General features: G+C 52.6%; 1 protein-coding gene across 1 annotated transcript in view; it reads right to left on the minus strand.

Moving 5' to 3' along the window:
• ERGIC1 (endoplasmic reticulum-golgi intermediate compartment 1) overlaps positions 1 to 16195 on the minus strand; it is a 108916-nt gene that overhangs the window by 28759 nt on the left and 63962 nt on the right. Inside the window, exons 4-5 of the mRNA XM_060094937.1 lie at positions 9973 to 10067; positions 5958 to 6082 (exon numbers count right to left, since the gene is read on the minus strand). Coding sequence (XP_059950920.1) covers positions 5958 to 6082; positions 9973 to 10067 — 220 coding nt within the window. The remainder of the gene's footprint in view (positions 1 to 5957; positions 6083 to 9972; positions 10068 to 16195) is intronic.

The following is a 16195-nucleotide window of genomic DNA, read 5'->3' on the forward strand; positions in this document are numbered from 1 at the left end:
ACTTAGGGACCTACGTCATTGTCTCTGACGGGTTTTAAAAACATATAGATGGAGCCAGGCCCCAAACCCTGGCCCATCCTGTCCTCCAGGGGGGCTGGGTGATTAAGCAAGGACTCCGGGCTGCTGGGGGCCTGCTGGGGGCTGCCGGTGCAGCTTGAAACATGTGAACTCTGACATCTGGCTGCTGGCTGCCTTCCTGATGGATGAATAAGGGGGCCACAGGGCAAGTGTGAGCCTGATGCTGGGAGATATAGGGGCGGGGCCCAGCTGCTGACCTCACCTGTCATCACGGCTGGCTTTCTTATCTGAGCACCCCCTGACTGAGAGCTCCAGGAAGGCACGAACTCTTAACCTTCCAAGGGTGGGGGGCAGAGGCTGGCCTGAGCTGTGACCGAGATGCTGGCCAGAAGCAGCAACAAGCAGGGGTGCAGGAGACGGAGCAGGGGCCCTGGTGCCGGGCAGCCTGGGTTCAAACCCCAGCTCTCGGCACTTCAGCAGGTCACTTAATCCCCTGTGCCTGTTTCCTTAGGACTGTTACAAGGACTAAATGAGTTCATACTGGTAAAGGGTCGGGTGAGAACCCAATAGGTGGCGGCAGCCAAAAGGTGAGGGCTAGTGTGACCCTTTTCTAGAATCTCAGCTGTCCCCTGACCAGAGAAGACCCATTTCTTGGACGTTATCCATGCACATTTCATGAGCACACTTGCAGCCAAGTGACGGCGGGTGCCAGATGATGAGATCACAGACACCCCACTGACAGCAGATAAGGCCAGCCGGGGAAGGGCACCGAGACTTGTCCCATCCCTACTGCCATATGTGCTTTACAGATTTTAATCTGTTCACAACTCACAACCTGTGAGCGCAGTATCATTACCCCATTTTACAGATGAGGAAACCGAGGCTGAAAGAGGCTAAACTGCCCAGTCATTCAACCAGTGAGCACTGTAGCCGGGATTCTCAACCATAGGTCTGTCTGACCCCAAACAGCAAGCTCCGGTTCAGCCAGAGCCAGCGGGAGGCCTCACTGGAGCCTGTCTAAGGGAAGCCACCCACAGCCTGGGGCATGTTTGCCAAGCTGAGGAGAGTGTGGCGCTGGGCCATCTCCTGGGTGGTTGTCCTGTCTCTCCTGTGCCCACCCCATACTCGGTGCTGAGTAAACGTGGTCCCTCCTGTTCACCGTCTGAGGTGTTTATATCTGTTTAACCCAGGTGATCATACCCTCCTAGGGGAGGCCCCCCCAATAGGAAGGCATGCATGTGTCTGTTCATCTTCAACCATCCTTCAACCCCGAAGACAGGCCTTCCCTTATGACCCTACCTCAGGGGGTCTCCTCCTTAATTCCCCACCATAATACCCCCTTCGTTCTCTTCCTGGCTGCTTCATCAAATTATATATTGGCTTGTTTGAGTGTTTACCTGTCACCCCGTAATAGACTGTAAGTGCCACTAAGGGCAGGGACATCAGTTGCTTCTCTGGGCACTGCACCCCAGTACCAAGTGTAGAGCCAGGCACACAGCAGACACTCAAGAGCAGGATGTATGAGTGAATGAGCCGGGGGCGGGGGGCGGGGGGCAATGGTCAAAGGAAGTCAGAATGTGATATGGACAAGAGCAACATAAGGATCATGATGGGAGGGGCAGGGGCAGGGGAGGGAGGGCTCCCACTCAGGCACCCATGTCAACGAGATCTGTGGGTGAGCAGCAGCTCTCCAGGCACATACATGGGGGCAGAGAGAGGGCATCAGAGGCAGAGTGAGAGCCTGGCCCACCAACAATTCGCCCACCTCCCTGCATTGTGCCCACACTGGCCTTCCCTCATCTCCAAGGCGTGCCATCCACTGCAGCCAGCATCCCAAGGGCTTGGCTGTGCAGTGGCCCCTTCTCTCCCACATGGGCTTTCCCTGAAGCACATGGGTCAGTGGTCCACCCCATCCTTGCAGCACCAGCCCTCCTCTTTTTTTTTTTTTTTTACTTTGTGGTACGCGGGCCTCTCACTGTTGTGGCCTCTCCTGTTGCGGAGCACAGGCTCCGGACGCACAGGCTCAGCAGCCATGGCTCACGGGCCCAGCCGCTCCACAGCATGTGGGATCTTCCCGGACCGGGGCATGAACCCACGTCCCCTGCATCGGCAGGTGGACTCTCGACCACTGCGCCACCAGGGAAGCCCAGACCTCCTCCTTGATGCATGTTCTCTTCCAGATTCTGGGGCCCACTCAGCCCTGGTTTCCTCCTACCTATCTGGCTGCTCCTTCTATCTTTCCTCCCCACTTCTAAACACTGGCATGCACCAGAAATCGGTCCTCAAACGGCATCCTTATCAAGACCTTAGGTTCTTACATTTTTGGTGCCGTGGACCTGCTGCCAGTCTGCCGACACCTATGTTGTAAATGCTTTAAAAGTTTCGAATGCATAAAACACATAGGATCACAGAGGAAAGAAACGATGTTTTAAACAGTAATGAAAATAGACCAGACATTTGCCCATGCCTCTTTATTAATGCAGCAAATAATAAGACCTGGTCGCGGACCAACAAATTACTGCAATTTCAAAACAGCAATGAATGGAAACAGCATCTCAGAATGATCTGTGACAATTTTAATGTGATATACATACCGGCAATTTCTATTGGTGACAAGGTCAAGGGTGCTGCTAATGCTACTATGGTTCACTGCCTACATTCATCATAGAAGAGAACGCTAAATTAGAGTTAGAGCTTCATAAAAATAAACATGTCATTCTTTTTCCCCATCCAGGTTCACCGTCTCTTTGAATTTGATCTGCATTCCCTGGGGCGTCTGTGGACCTCTCCCTAGGTAATCTAGCTTAGACCAATGATCCTCAAACATGAGTGGCATCAGGATCCCCCGGGGGGCTTGTTATAACACAGATTCAGTAGATCCAAAGTGGGGCCTGAGAATCTGCATTCTTAACAGGTTCCAGGTGATGCTGATACTGCTGGTTTGGGGGCCTCACTTTGTTTGTTTCTATTGAAGTATAGTGGATTTACAATGTTGTGTTAATTTCTGCTGTACAGCAAAGTGATTCAGTTATACACATATATACATTCTTTTCAAAGTATTCTTTTCCATTATGGTTTATCACAGATATTGAATATAGTTAGCTCCCTGTGCTCTACAGTAGGACCTTGTTGTTTATCCCTTCTCTATATAATAGCTTGCGTCTGCCAACCCCAGACTCCCAATCCATCCCTTCCCCACTCTCCCTCCCCCTTGATTACCACAAGTCTGCTCTCTATGTCTGTGAGCCTGTTTCTGTTTTGTAGGTAAGTTTGTGCCATATTTTAGATTCCACATATAAGTGATATCGTATGGTATTGGTCTTTCTCTGTCTGACTTACTTCACTTAGTACAATAATCATCTAGGTCCATCCATGTTGCTGCAATCTGAGGGCCCCACTTCGAATAGCACTGATGTAGACCTGTGAAGGCCAACATCATCTGTGTACCGATGACTCCTACATTTACATCTCCAGCCCAGAGCTCTCACCTGCACTCACTCCACAAGCACCCCCTCAACTTCCAATTTAACATCTCTAATGGGAATCCTGAATGAAATGTGTCCAAAACTGAAGGACCGAGTCCCAGCCCCACCTCGCACAGAATCCATGCTTTCCCAAGCTTCCATACTTAGAGAATGGGACTGCCTGGTTGTCAAGACAAAAACCTAAGAGGTTTCTCTGATTCCACTCTTGCCCTCAGCACCCACAACCAATTGATCAGTAAGTCTTGTTGACTCGTTCCCTAATCTGGACCCTTCTCTCCAATGCCACTGCCACAAGCACTGTCTGTGACCTCTGCTCTTGGTCCTGTCCAGTCTCTCCCCAAACAGATGACAGACTGATCTTTCTAAAGGTTTGCTGTCCAGGAGAACTCTCCCTGATGATGGAAATGTTTCTTATCTGTGCTAACACGGTAGCCACTAGCCACATGTGGCTATGGAGCGCCTGCAGTGTGGCTAGTGAGACTGGGGGCCTGAATTTTACTTAATTTTAATCAACTTAAACGGAGCTGGTGGCTACTGTATTGGATAGTGCAGTTATAAAGCATAAATCCGACTGCATTGCTTCCCTGCTTAAAACCTTCAAATGGCTCCCATCACAAGCACCGTAAATCCTAATCACGGGGCACAGCAAAGACCCTGTGTGGTAGCTAATCAGCAGAGAGAGTCCCCATGAACCACACCTCCCAGCACCCGCACCCTTGGGTGGTCCCCCCCGCCCCCATGGAACCTGGGCCAGCACCTAATTCCTATTAAGCCATGAAGTTTGGCAGAAGTGATAGTCTTTGCTTTAGCCCTTAAGGAGCCCTGAGCTGTCATGGAAGAAAACCACATGGAGAGACCACATGGAGACAGAGAGACAGGTCCAGGTGTCCCAAGCATCTGGGCCAAGGCTCGCAGCCATCCAGCGGGGACTGCAGGAAGGAGGGCACACTGTCTAAAGGGGGGTCATTAGCTCCAGATCGTTGTTTCCAGTGAAACTCGGGCCCAGTGCGGCTAGAGCCTCTGACTTTTAAAAGCCAGAAATCTGGACTCCCGGTCTTTTGATATTGCCTCTGATGGATCTGAATACTGTATGGGGCAAATGTAACTGGTTTTTGGGTTGTGTGTGGCCAGTGAGTTTGCAACCTCTGACTGAGATGGCAAGGATTAGAGGAAGGGCATCTGAGCAGAGGCTACAGGAGGGCAGGCAGAAGCCAGTGGCTCAGCCTGGCTGGGATTGGGAAGGGGAGTTGTGGGACATGGGGATAGCTGTGCAACCTTGGCTGAGATACTTAACCTCTCTGGGTCTCAGGTTCCTCATCTGTAAAATGGTGCCACCTCACAGGGTTGTTGAGAGGCTCCACTGTGATAACACATAAAAAGAGCCGAGGAGGGACATCCCTGTTGGTCCAGTGGTTAAGACTCCGTGCTTCCAATGCAGGGGGCCTGGGTTCGATCCCTGGTCAGGGAACTAGATCCCACATGCCACAACTAAGAGCCTGCATGCAGCAACTAAAGATCCCACATGCCACAACAAAGATCCTGTGTGCGGCAATGAAGATGCCGTGCGCTGCAATTAAGACCCAGCACAACCAAGTAAATAAATAAATAGAAAAAAGAGCCGAGAAGAGTGCTGGCTGCTGCCGGGATTTCCCAGCTCTCCCAAATGCGCTCACACCTTTAACTTAGGATCTGAAGTTCCTGGTTCTAGTGACAAAACAACAGTAATACCTGAATGGTCCTTTGGAGCTGACCAGGTACTTTCAAACCCATCCACTCTCACTCCTCCCCTGCTTCATTCCTCATCACAGCACTTACCACCCATTGAAATGCTTTTCAGTTTGCACACTGTCTGCCTCGCTCCACTAGAACGGAAGCCCCACCAGCGCGAGAACGCTGCCCACCTAGTCCAGGCATTGCCCAGAGCCGGTAACCCACCCTGGAACACAGCAGGTGCTCCATAAAAGTGTTTTGAATGAATGAATGTGTAATAGCTCATTTAATCATCACATACATCTTGTAAAGTAGAAGTAGAATCATATTATTATATCATCACATCCTCAGCCTAAAGGTGTGGAAACTAAGGTTAAGACAGGTCTAGTGACCTGGGCGGCACTGCTTGGCCAAGAGGGGGAAGGGCTAGGACGCACACTCGGGCTCAGGGCTGCCAATTCTACCGTCTTCTCACCACCCACTCCTTCTGCACTGGGGAGAGAAGTAGCTCCTTCCTGAACCAGCCAGCTGGGGCTCCAAACCTCAGGGAGCCTGAAACCCACCCCCGCCCCCAGATTCTCAGCAGGAACTGCCAGGTGCCTGGATGCTGGCCCTCAGCTTGCCAGGGCTCTGGACACGGGGGAGGCCAAGTGGGCACACAGCTCCACCATCCAGTTTCCAGGGAGGAAGGGGACCACGGGGATGGGGAACAAGCTGAGAGGGGACCAGGCAGGGTCTCTGTACCTTGTTGATGCTGAACTGCCCCTCGAAGCGGCAGCCCCCACCATTGTTCAGCGGGATCTTCATCGAGTTGTCAATGTGCCCCACCTCGTGCCTGCCCATCTCATCCTGGATGTCGAGCCCGACCACTGCAGGAGGCAAGGAGAGAAGAGTCACAAACATCCAGAAAAACGCGACCAGTCCCCTCCTCTCGGGACCCCTCATTCATCCACTTCATGGACAGCCAGGGCCCCTGGCCATCCAGGAGCTCACGGTCTAGGGCCCAGAGCCACAGAGAAAGGGTCAGCCAGCAGAGGAGGAGGAGAAAGTGATGGCTGGACCGAGAGCGAGCGAGCATTCCTGTCCCCTGCCCCTGCCCCTGCCCCTGCCGGCTGGAAAGAGTTGGGGAAGGAAGTAGCTAAGTGGGCCGGGGATGGAGGACTGCAGGCTGCAGGGGTGCAGAGCCTGCTAATTGTGATGCAGCAGAGGGTCAGGCTTAGGAGGTGGTCTGAATCCCGGCCCTGCCATTTATCAGCTTGCAACCTTGGCTGAGGCGCTTAACCTCTCGATGCCTTGGTTTCCTTCTCTGTAAATGGTGGGGGTGGGGAGAGCGAGTGAGGAGTGGGCGGGGGTGACGATTAAAGCTTACTTGGAGAATCACGAGGATCAGATAAGTAATATGTGTCGAAAATGCTTAGAACGGGGCCTGATGCTCAGTAGGTGGCAAGTACCTAATAAATGTCAGCACTTACTGCATCTCAGACAGTCTCTGGGTTCCCTGGGCATCATTCAGGCTCAGGCAGCCATTCAGTCACACCTTCCTTTACCCAATGCCCGCTCCTCCAGGCCTTGCCCTCCAGGAGTGTGGGCACTTTTCTGGGTTCCTCCGTGCACTAAATGGGAAGTCTGGGGCCTGGAGTCCTGGTCCTGACTCCAATGTGACTCTCCATCACCTACTGTGACTCAGCTTCCTAATCTGCAAGATGGGCAGGCCCAAGCCAACTGTATTGCCTGAGATGGTCCAAGAGGCAAGCGAGGATCCCTGTAAACTATGGAAATGCAGAGATTTCCCTGATAGGAGTGCTAGAAAGCAGGTTGCGATACAGAGAAAGAGCAGCTGGAAGCAATTTTCAGTGAGCTGACTGTAAAAGGGAAAAATGGGAACAGCCCGGTTTTCCTCAATGGGCATGGAAGTATGCGAGGGCCCATCCATAGAAGGGAGTGTGATGCGCCACTAAAAATGATGCTTCTGGGTCTGTTGTACGTGGGAAATGCTGATGTCGTAATGTTCGGATGAAAAGAAATGCAAGCAGGTCCCCGTTTGACTCAGCAGTTCCACCCCCGGGGAGCCCATCCTCCAGATGCACACGCATCCAAACGTGTGCACCAGGCTCTGGGCAACCTTATTTGAAGTTGTGACGACTGGAAGCAACCCAACCGCCTGTCAACGGGGGACTGGTCAATGGCACAGCCCCCTCCGGAATGCTGTGCAGTGGGTACAAGGAATGAGCTAAACACATATGTGGGGAGGGGCGGTCTGAGCTCTGGGGCTGTCTGGACTGTCCTGTCTGTCCTATCCTGTGGTTCCAGGCTCTGCCCCTACACCGTGGCACCTCGAGCAAGTTACCTAACCTTTTTGTGCCTCAGTTGCTTGTTCTATCCTAGGCTTGCGAGGATTAAAAAAATTAAAACAGAACTTACTACGGGCTAGACACTCTTCCAAGTGCCTTTTCCATAAGAAGGCACCATCTGAACATCCCTGTAGGGCAGATAATATTATCAGACCCATCCTATACTGGGGGACACTGACGCACAGAGAGGTTAAGTAACTTGCCTGAGATCTCACAGCTAAGAAACAATGGCGCTTGGGTTGAAACCCACAGAGTCTGGATCCAGAGCCCACACCCTTTGGCCACTCTGCTAGAACACCTCTTATCTTAAGGCACAAACACAGCCAAAGGATTCTGGACAGCGCCTGTCCCCGAGTAAGAGCTGAATAAATGGCAGCTGTGGTTATTATTTTACTAATATTATGAGTAATATAAGAACAGCTCTAAGATATAAATGGAAAAAACAAGAAATCCCAGAAAGGTTCCCTTGTAGTTGGGTCCCAATTATGTAAAAAGAAAAAACAAAACAAAACACCAAACATGACATATGTTTGCAGACAGACAGACAGAGATACATCGGGGTGAGTGAAGGGGTCCCTTCCCTTCAACTGCTAACAGGGGCTTCCTCTGCGGTGGTTGGCATGTGGGAAGCACGTACTTCTTTTACTTTTTTCTTTACATAGTTCTGTATTTTGAACATGTATCTTTTTTAAAAATAAAAAAATGTATCCCTGTATTAGTTGTTTACCAGAAAAAGATTATTTTTAAAAGCAGGATATGAGATTGCACAGGCAGCATGATCTCAGCCATGTTTAGAAATGCAGGGAACGGAAGGCCAACGGGATGGAACAGCATCAAGTGTCAACTGACGTTGCCAGCGGAGGTGGAATTATGGGCGACTTCTCTCTCTGCTGCTCTGGGTTTTCCAAAGGTATAATAGTGAGCACGCATTTTCTTTTTCCTATAATAAAAATTCGAAGTTCTTTTAAAGAAAAGCCTAAGTGCAGGGCTCTAGTGGGAGGCGCTGGGGTGGGCAGGGCCTGGTGGATCAGCACAGCCAGCAGCTTCAGGTCGCCCACCCCTCCTGGGCCACCACCTGGAGCTGGGACCGAGCCTGGAACCACAGCCTTTCCTGCTCCTGCCCCCCTGGTCCCAGTCCTCTGGCCTAAGAATTCCTTTGCTCCAGAGACACAACCACCTCCTGAATGAGAAGCTGACAGACAAATTATTTTTCTGAGAGAAAGAGAAAAAATAAAAATAAAACCAACCCATTTCAACAGGTTCCCGGGCTCGGGGCCCATTGTGCATTCAAAACTGTGATGTAATTCTCACCAAAAGCAATAACACAGCTGAATCTCTCCCTATCTCTGCCACAGACCCGCCCAATGTTCTGCCTTTCAGGAGTAAGGAAGGGAGTAGAAGGAGGAGAAGGGCCTGCATGGGGTCCGTGCCAGGCTGGGGCAAAGGGACAGCTGGAAACACGGCCTGCTCGTTAACCAATGTAGGAACCAGCTCATTAGATCCTCCCAACGACCTCAAGCAAGAGATGGCACTATGCCCATTTCACAGTTGAGGAAACTGAGGCTCGGAGGGGTCACCTTAGCCACGGTCACACAGTTTTAGTAAACACAGGAGCCAGAATCGGACTCTAAACCAGACTCGCAATAGGTTTTGTTTTACACAGGTAATTCATTCTCCTGGTTGAAACACATAAAGTAAAACAAAACAAAACAAAACACACAGTCACACAATGGAGTGTGAAGTCAAAAAGGATGTTTCCCATGGCTGCTAACAGCTCAGAGCTGCATCCTTCTCCCGGTGACTGCTCTTGGCTGGTAGGAGGTGCCCTTGCCTTGGGATGCTTGGGAGGTTACACGGCCCCCACCCATCCCCACACACCACCCTGTACCCATCAGCCGAGGATATGGATACTAACAGCCCAGCCCCCTTGCTACCAGGTGAGACAGACTACGATGTCATTCACACGCCATGGCTCCCCATGGGATCAGGCCGCAATTAAGACGTCAGCTGAACACACACCTCTGCCTGTCTTCTCACCTCCCTCATGCCCTTACAGGTTCCTCCTGGGAGCCCTCTCTCAATAAACCACTTGCAGAAAATCTACGTTTTACTTCTTGGCAGCGTGACCTCAGAGACACCGCGCCCCCCCCCCCACCGCCACCCTGCAACATGGCTACTCTCCAGAGGTAAACCATTGGCAGTGTCTTGTGTTTTTTTATTCCAAAAAAATCCAAGTGCATGCACATTTGATTACATCCTGCCCCACAAAAGTGGGGAGAGTTTCCTGCTGCCCGTTGTTTGCAGCTTGCCATCCACTTAACTTGTCCTGGTTATCTCGCCATTTCTGCACACACAGCACTGTCTAGAGAAGTGTCTTGCCAGAGCAGAGGGTTGCTGGGAATACTCACATTCACAGTGCAGATTGGGTAGACTGATGTTCAGGCTGACGTCAATTTTGCCCCCGCTGTCCTTGTCCGGGTCATCGACGTACAACTCGTTCACACTGAAGGAGACAAGTACAGAAGCCTTGTTGAGATGGGGACACCCATCCCGGCTGCAGGGGACAGCCAGGGACACTTCACTTGATGACCACTGCTCAGACAACCCAGACCACCATCTGGGGGAAGCCTGGACCTGCTCAGGCACAGGGGGACAGGGCTCCCATATCCGTGGCGCTCTCCAAATGCGGGCCTTACCCCTTAGAAGGAGGGGAGGAGGACTGGACGGGATGGCGGCAAGAGCACGGAGTCAGACGGATTCATTTTCCAATCCTGACTCTGCCACTTTTCTATGGAACTCAGGCAGATAACTTCACCTCTGTGAACCCTTCTGTTAAATGGGGATACCGCCACCCACTGTTAACGGGGTGTTCTGAACACTCACATGAGAATTGAGACCGTTCTAGGGATCAGGGCCTGGTACAAACAGGCACACGGTTCCTGACTCCCTCCTCTCTTGAGCTCCCCCACTCAGGCCCACACCCTCCCAACCCCCCAGCCGGCTGGGAAGTCGAGGATTCTCTGGGTACTCATCCTCACCCAGGCTCTCACAAAGCCCTAGACACAGCTAGACTAATACATGTATTACTTTCCTGTGGCTGCTGGAATGAATTATCACAAAGTTAATGGCTTAAAACAATACACGTTTATTCTCTTATACTTCTGGAGGTCCGAAGTCTGAGATGGGTCTGCAGGGCTGTACTCCTGGGGAGAATCGGTTTTCTTGCCCTTTTCAGGTTCTGGAGGCCTCAGCTCATAGCCCCTTCCTCCACCTTCCAAGCCAGTTGCAGGGCATCTTCTCTCCTCTCTGACCTCCTAACTCCCTCTTGTAAGGACTCTTGTGATTCCATCCTGCCCACCTGGATAACCCAGGATCATCCCCCATCTCAAGACCCTTGACATAATCACATCTGTAAAGTTCCCTTTACTATCTAAGGTAACATACCTGCAGCTCTCAGGGACAGGGACGTGGGCATCTAGGTGGGGCGGGGGAGGCATAGTGTGGGTAGGTGGCTCTATGGACAGCTAGGCCACCTTGCTGTTGGGGACAATGGCACCACATTGGGATCTGTTAGCAATATGCTCAGTATTCAACAAATACTTTTCGAGCACTTACTACCTGTCAGGCTAGAGACAGCGAGGAACCAGACAGACACGGTCTCTGCCTTCATTGAGCTTAGAGAGACCACTCAGCTCCTAAACAAACACCTTATCCCGACTTTGATGGAAAGCTGTGGGGTGCCGTGGGAGGGACTCATGGGGTGATGGACCCCTGGGGAGAGTGGGCTGGGAAGCCGTCTCTGGGAGTCGAGGTCTGAAGGATGAGTAGACTGTCCTGGCAAAGAGGAAGGGAGGGTCGTCGGGACAGCACTGCAGAGGTCTGGAAGCAGGAAGGGCATGGGTCGTTGGGCTAATTGGACAAAGGTCACCATGGCTGCAGCACAGAGCAAAGGGAAGTGGGTGCGATGCAGTCGGAGAAGGGGTGGGGGCCAGGTTAGGTGGGCCAGAGGCCATCAGACTGGATCCGAAGCACAGCAGCATGGTCAGGCTGGCACTTGGATAGGACCCCTCTGGAGGCTTAGGACCAGAGGGCCCTGTGCACTAGGGAGACCTGGGAGGCTGCTGCAGTGGTGCAGGTCAGAGATGGTGGCCTGGACCCAGAGTGGTGGGGATGGAGAGGAGGGAGGGATGCAGGTATGGTGTACGGAGCAGCCAGGACTCGCTGATGGACAGGGCACAGGGGCGGGTCGAGGGAGGCATGCAAGCAGACGGCCACGTTTCTTTCTGGAACCATTCACTGGGCTGGGAGCCCCTGGAAGAGGAGCAGGACTAACGGGGAGAGAAAGGTACCGAGTTCCATACGGCTGTGCCGAGCTCAAGGTGACTTGGAGACACTGCCGAGGAGCTGCTGAAGGGACACCAGATGGCTGTGGCTGAAGCTCACTTCTGATTCCCAGGTAAACTCCCCGCGAGGAGAGGGCACCGATTCTAAAGGCCAGCCTAATGGGCAGCTATGGGGCAGTGCTTGAGGTGGCCGGGCTGTGGTTATTTTAAACATGAATCAGGCCCCGTGGGTCCTGTCCACAGGCTGTAAAATAAAGGATTGTCAGCTCTAAACAACTGGTCTCTAAGAGAGCCTTGTAAATGACCACTTCTCTGGGAAAGAGTGAGTCAGGCCAGGGCAAGGGCACTTCATTTTCACTAAGACCCTGTCTTTGTGCCCCTGGCTCCTAGTGTGATACAGCTGATGCTCAATTAACAAGAAAAGAGAGGCTCAAAAAGATACCTAGAGCTTGTTTCCTTGTGGGGGTCACAAGGATGTTCCCAGAGACCAGAGAGCAACCGACTCGGTTGAGCCTTCAGATCACTGGGCCTCCAGGCCATTAAGCCAGGAAAGGCCCCAATCAGGCCTATACGCATTCATATTATCCCTTCTGCTCCTGTGAAATGTCCTGATCCCGATTTTATTTATTTATTTATCTTGGCTGTGCCACGTGCCATGTGGGATCTTAGTTCCCTGACCAGGGATCAAACCCGTGCCCCCTGCAGTGGAAGCATGGAGTCCTAACATTGGACCACCAGGGAATTCCACTGATCCCCATTTTAGAACCAGGAAACTGAGGCTCAGAGAAGGTGAGTCCCATCCCCAAGGTCACACAGCGAGAGCTGGCCAAGGTGGAACCCCAACTCAGGTCTGCCTTCCACCAGGCTCTCCAGGGCTCATGCTGCCTCCCCTCCCTCTCGTCCTCAGCATCCAGGATCAAAGGAGAAATGGAGCGGGGCCCTTGTCCTCTGAGGCCACAGCGTGTGAGAGAGGAGACAAGGGCCTGGGCTTGGCAGGCTCATAGCGTTGGCCCATGTCAGAGATCAGGAAGAACAAGTGAGCGCCAGTGGCAGAGGAGCGATGAGGACCACAGGAGGTTATGCTGGAGGAAAATCTACTTCTTCACAGCCAGATGCTTTCTTAAGCCTTCAGTGCCCAATTTCTACCCCGCCTTAATTCGCAGCTCCGTAGGGTTGCTGAGTAATGAGATCACTGGATGATTCACAGAACATCACGGACGGAGAGCCCCCAGCTTCCCTTCCCAGCTGAGTGAGACTCTTCCTTGAAGCTACTCACCTTTCCTACCTGGGAGGCTGGGCCCTTGCACATCACTGAGAGACTGTGGGATGATGTCATCCCCTGGCAATCCTCTGGAGGTGACCTCAGCACAGAGCGAGGTGAATCCCAGGTGTGGCACCAAGGTGAGCTCACCCTCGAGGCCCCAGGAGGCCTCTCCCAGCCCACGGAGCCCAGGCTCCCAGGGGCTAAAGTGCCGCCCCAGACGAAGGGGCCCAAGTGCTGGGGAGGAGATGGAAAACTCACTGGCCTGCAGAGCTTGGGGCCAGTCTGGTTACGTAAGGCCAGGACTGGCTGCTCCCAGGCACCTTCCGGAAGGGCTCCGGGCTGCAGGATGAACACGGTTCAATCACCTGTGCCGCCCGCCCATTGAGGTCAATACAGCCGCCTTCCAGGTCCACGGAAAATGTTCCAGGGCCCCTGGCCTCCTGCCACCACATGCCAGCGCTGCAGGCCTGCCCTTAGCACCACTCGCAGGCGCCTGCCAAGGCTAGTTAACGTTCTTGGCTGAACTGATTTTAAAAGGCAAACAGAGGCTAGAAATCAGCCCACCTGGAGGGAAAAATCAATGCTTTTTGTGGATTTCACCACTGCTGTTTGGGGGCTTTTGTGGGCCTGACTCCTCCTGTCACCAGCATGGGTGATGAGAACCCGCGGGGAAGTGGCAGACAGATGTGGGCTCACCTCCTGGCTCTGCCACTTGGAAGCTGGGGGACCTGGGACTAGTTGCTTCGCCTCTCTGAGCCTCAGTTTCCTCAACTGTAAAACTGGGAAAGCTTTCTATGAAGTCTGAAGATAGGCAAGATCAATCTATGGTAATAAAAGTCTGAACAGTGGTGGTGGTGGTTCCTGACTGGGAGGGGGCTCCAGGGAACCTCTCAGGAGGTGGAGACGTGTTGTCTTGATGGGGCGATGGTGACATGGATGTGAACACAGGCAAGCATTCATCAGGCCTCACCTTTAACATTTGTGCACTTTGCCGTTTGTACATTATACACATACCTCACGAGAAAGAAGGAAAGGAAAAAAGGAAAGAGGGGAGGAAGAAAAGGAGAAAAAGAGGGATAATGGTTCTAGCTACTTCACAGGCCTGTGTGAGGACTGGCAGTAAAGCTACAGGCTGTCCCAGGGCCAGGGGTGTGCATGTTATCATTTGTGTCTGAGGGCTTAGCACAGAGCACAGGCCCCTCTGGGTAAAGAGAATAAGGCGGCGTGTTGGATTTCCATGCTCTCAGGGCTCAAATCCTAGCTCTGCTACCCACAGGCTGGCTGACCTTCTACAAGGGGCTTTGCCTTCTTCACCAGCCTCAATTTCCCCAGATGTGAAATAGGGACAACCATAGACAAAATCTTAGAAAATAGTATGTGCCCAATGAATATTCACTACTTTTATTGTTTTTTGTTTTTTGTTTTTTGTTTTGCGGTACACGGGCCTCTCACTGTTGTGGCCTCTCCCATTGCGGAGCACAGGCTCCGGACGTGCAGGCTCAGTGACCATGGCTCACGGGCCCAGCCGCTCAGCGGCACGTGGGATCCTCCTGGACCGGGGCACGAACCCGTGTCCCCTGCATCGGCAGGCGGACTCTCAACCACTGCGCCACCAGGGAAGCCCTATTGTTATTATTAATATCACAATGTTTACCGAGTTGATAATCACAGGCACGGCGACAGGATCCACCTCACAGCACTGTGGTGAGGATTAAACCTGTGTGCAAGGCCCCTGGGATATTCTAAGGCCCACACAAAAGCTTGCCTTGCTTATAACTAATGCAAGATGTCCTGGTTCTGAGCACCCAGCTGGTGCCAGGCACTATGCTGGGGCCTTTCACATATATCAGTACTATCTCATTTAAACAGCAAGCCAGCATTTAATCCGAGTTACTGTTCTCTTTACACAAGGATAAAACAGGGCTCAGAGGAAGGAAGATAAAAGATTGACCAAGAGCACACAGCCAGGAGGAGGCAGAGGCAGGACTGGACGCTGGAGCCACTGATGCCCAGAGCCATGCTTTTGCCACCACATTCCACTGGGTGGGGCAGGATCAATGAAAGACCCAGAGGCAGGTGGCCCCCAAGCAGACCTGCAATGCAGGGGCCACCATCTTTCTGATAATCTGCAGATGCCCACCCCACACCACCCATGGCCCAAGTACCTACAGGACAGGAGGTGCTAAGGGCTCCACTCCCTTTGTGTCTCTCAAGCCTCCCTCTGTCATCTCTACCCATCACACCTCAGGAGCTGCAGCATCCGCCTCCTTCCCACCCGCAGCCCTGCCCAGGATGAGGGCTCCCTGAGCGGCAGCAGAGAGCTCGTGCTCACAACCTCTGTTCCGGGGGCGGGAGGGGGGGCACATTCCAGGTGGGGGACGCCAGACCGCGTCCGACTACATGGGGGTCAGTAAGCAGTGGCCATGTAGGGAGAGAGGAAGAAAGGGACCAGGGAGGTTTGGGTGGGGGGAGAGTAGGTGGAATGTAACGGAGGGCCTTGAAATTCTAGGCTGAGGCGTGAGTCCAATGACATCTACAGAAAACAATTTTATTTGCTTTTAGAAGAGCACTTGAATACTTCGGATTCCTGCCCAAAGTCGCTGACCTCCATGCTTAATAATTTGATCTAATGGAAACTTACCCAGCAGTGAGGCTCGCAGTAAAGGGCTTGGGGTGGGAGTGGGAGGGGAGGGATGAGGCTATGCAAGCAAGCTCTCTGGGACCTTGAGTTTTAAATCCGGACCGTTCCAGGTGTAAGTTAGTGTACCTATTACCTATCAGGCAGATGTCCCCATAGCATCTCTTTGCAGCCACCTAGTCCTGCCCCCACCCCTTTCTCCAAAGCCATCATCCTGGGACCCTCAGCCCCTCTGCCTTGGGTCATTGCCCAGCCCCCTCACCAGGCCTTGGACTCCAGGGTCACCCCACCCCAAACCCACCTCTGCAAGAGGTGATCTTCCCGAGGCACGAACCCCATCCCATCACTCGATGCTCAGAAGCCTTCAGGCCACCCATGGCTCTTCC

This window comes from Mesoplodon densirostris, chromosome 3 (genome assembly GCF_025265405.1).
Source record: "Mesoplodon densirostris isolate mMesDen1 chromosome 3, mMesDen1 primary haplotype, whole genome shotgun sequence".
In the NCBI taxonomy this organism is placed as follows: domain Eukaryota; kingdom Metazoa; phylum Chordata; class Mammalia; order Artiodactyla; family Ziphiidae; genus Mesoplodon; species Mesoplodon densirostris.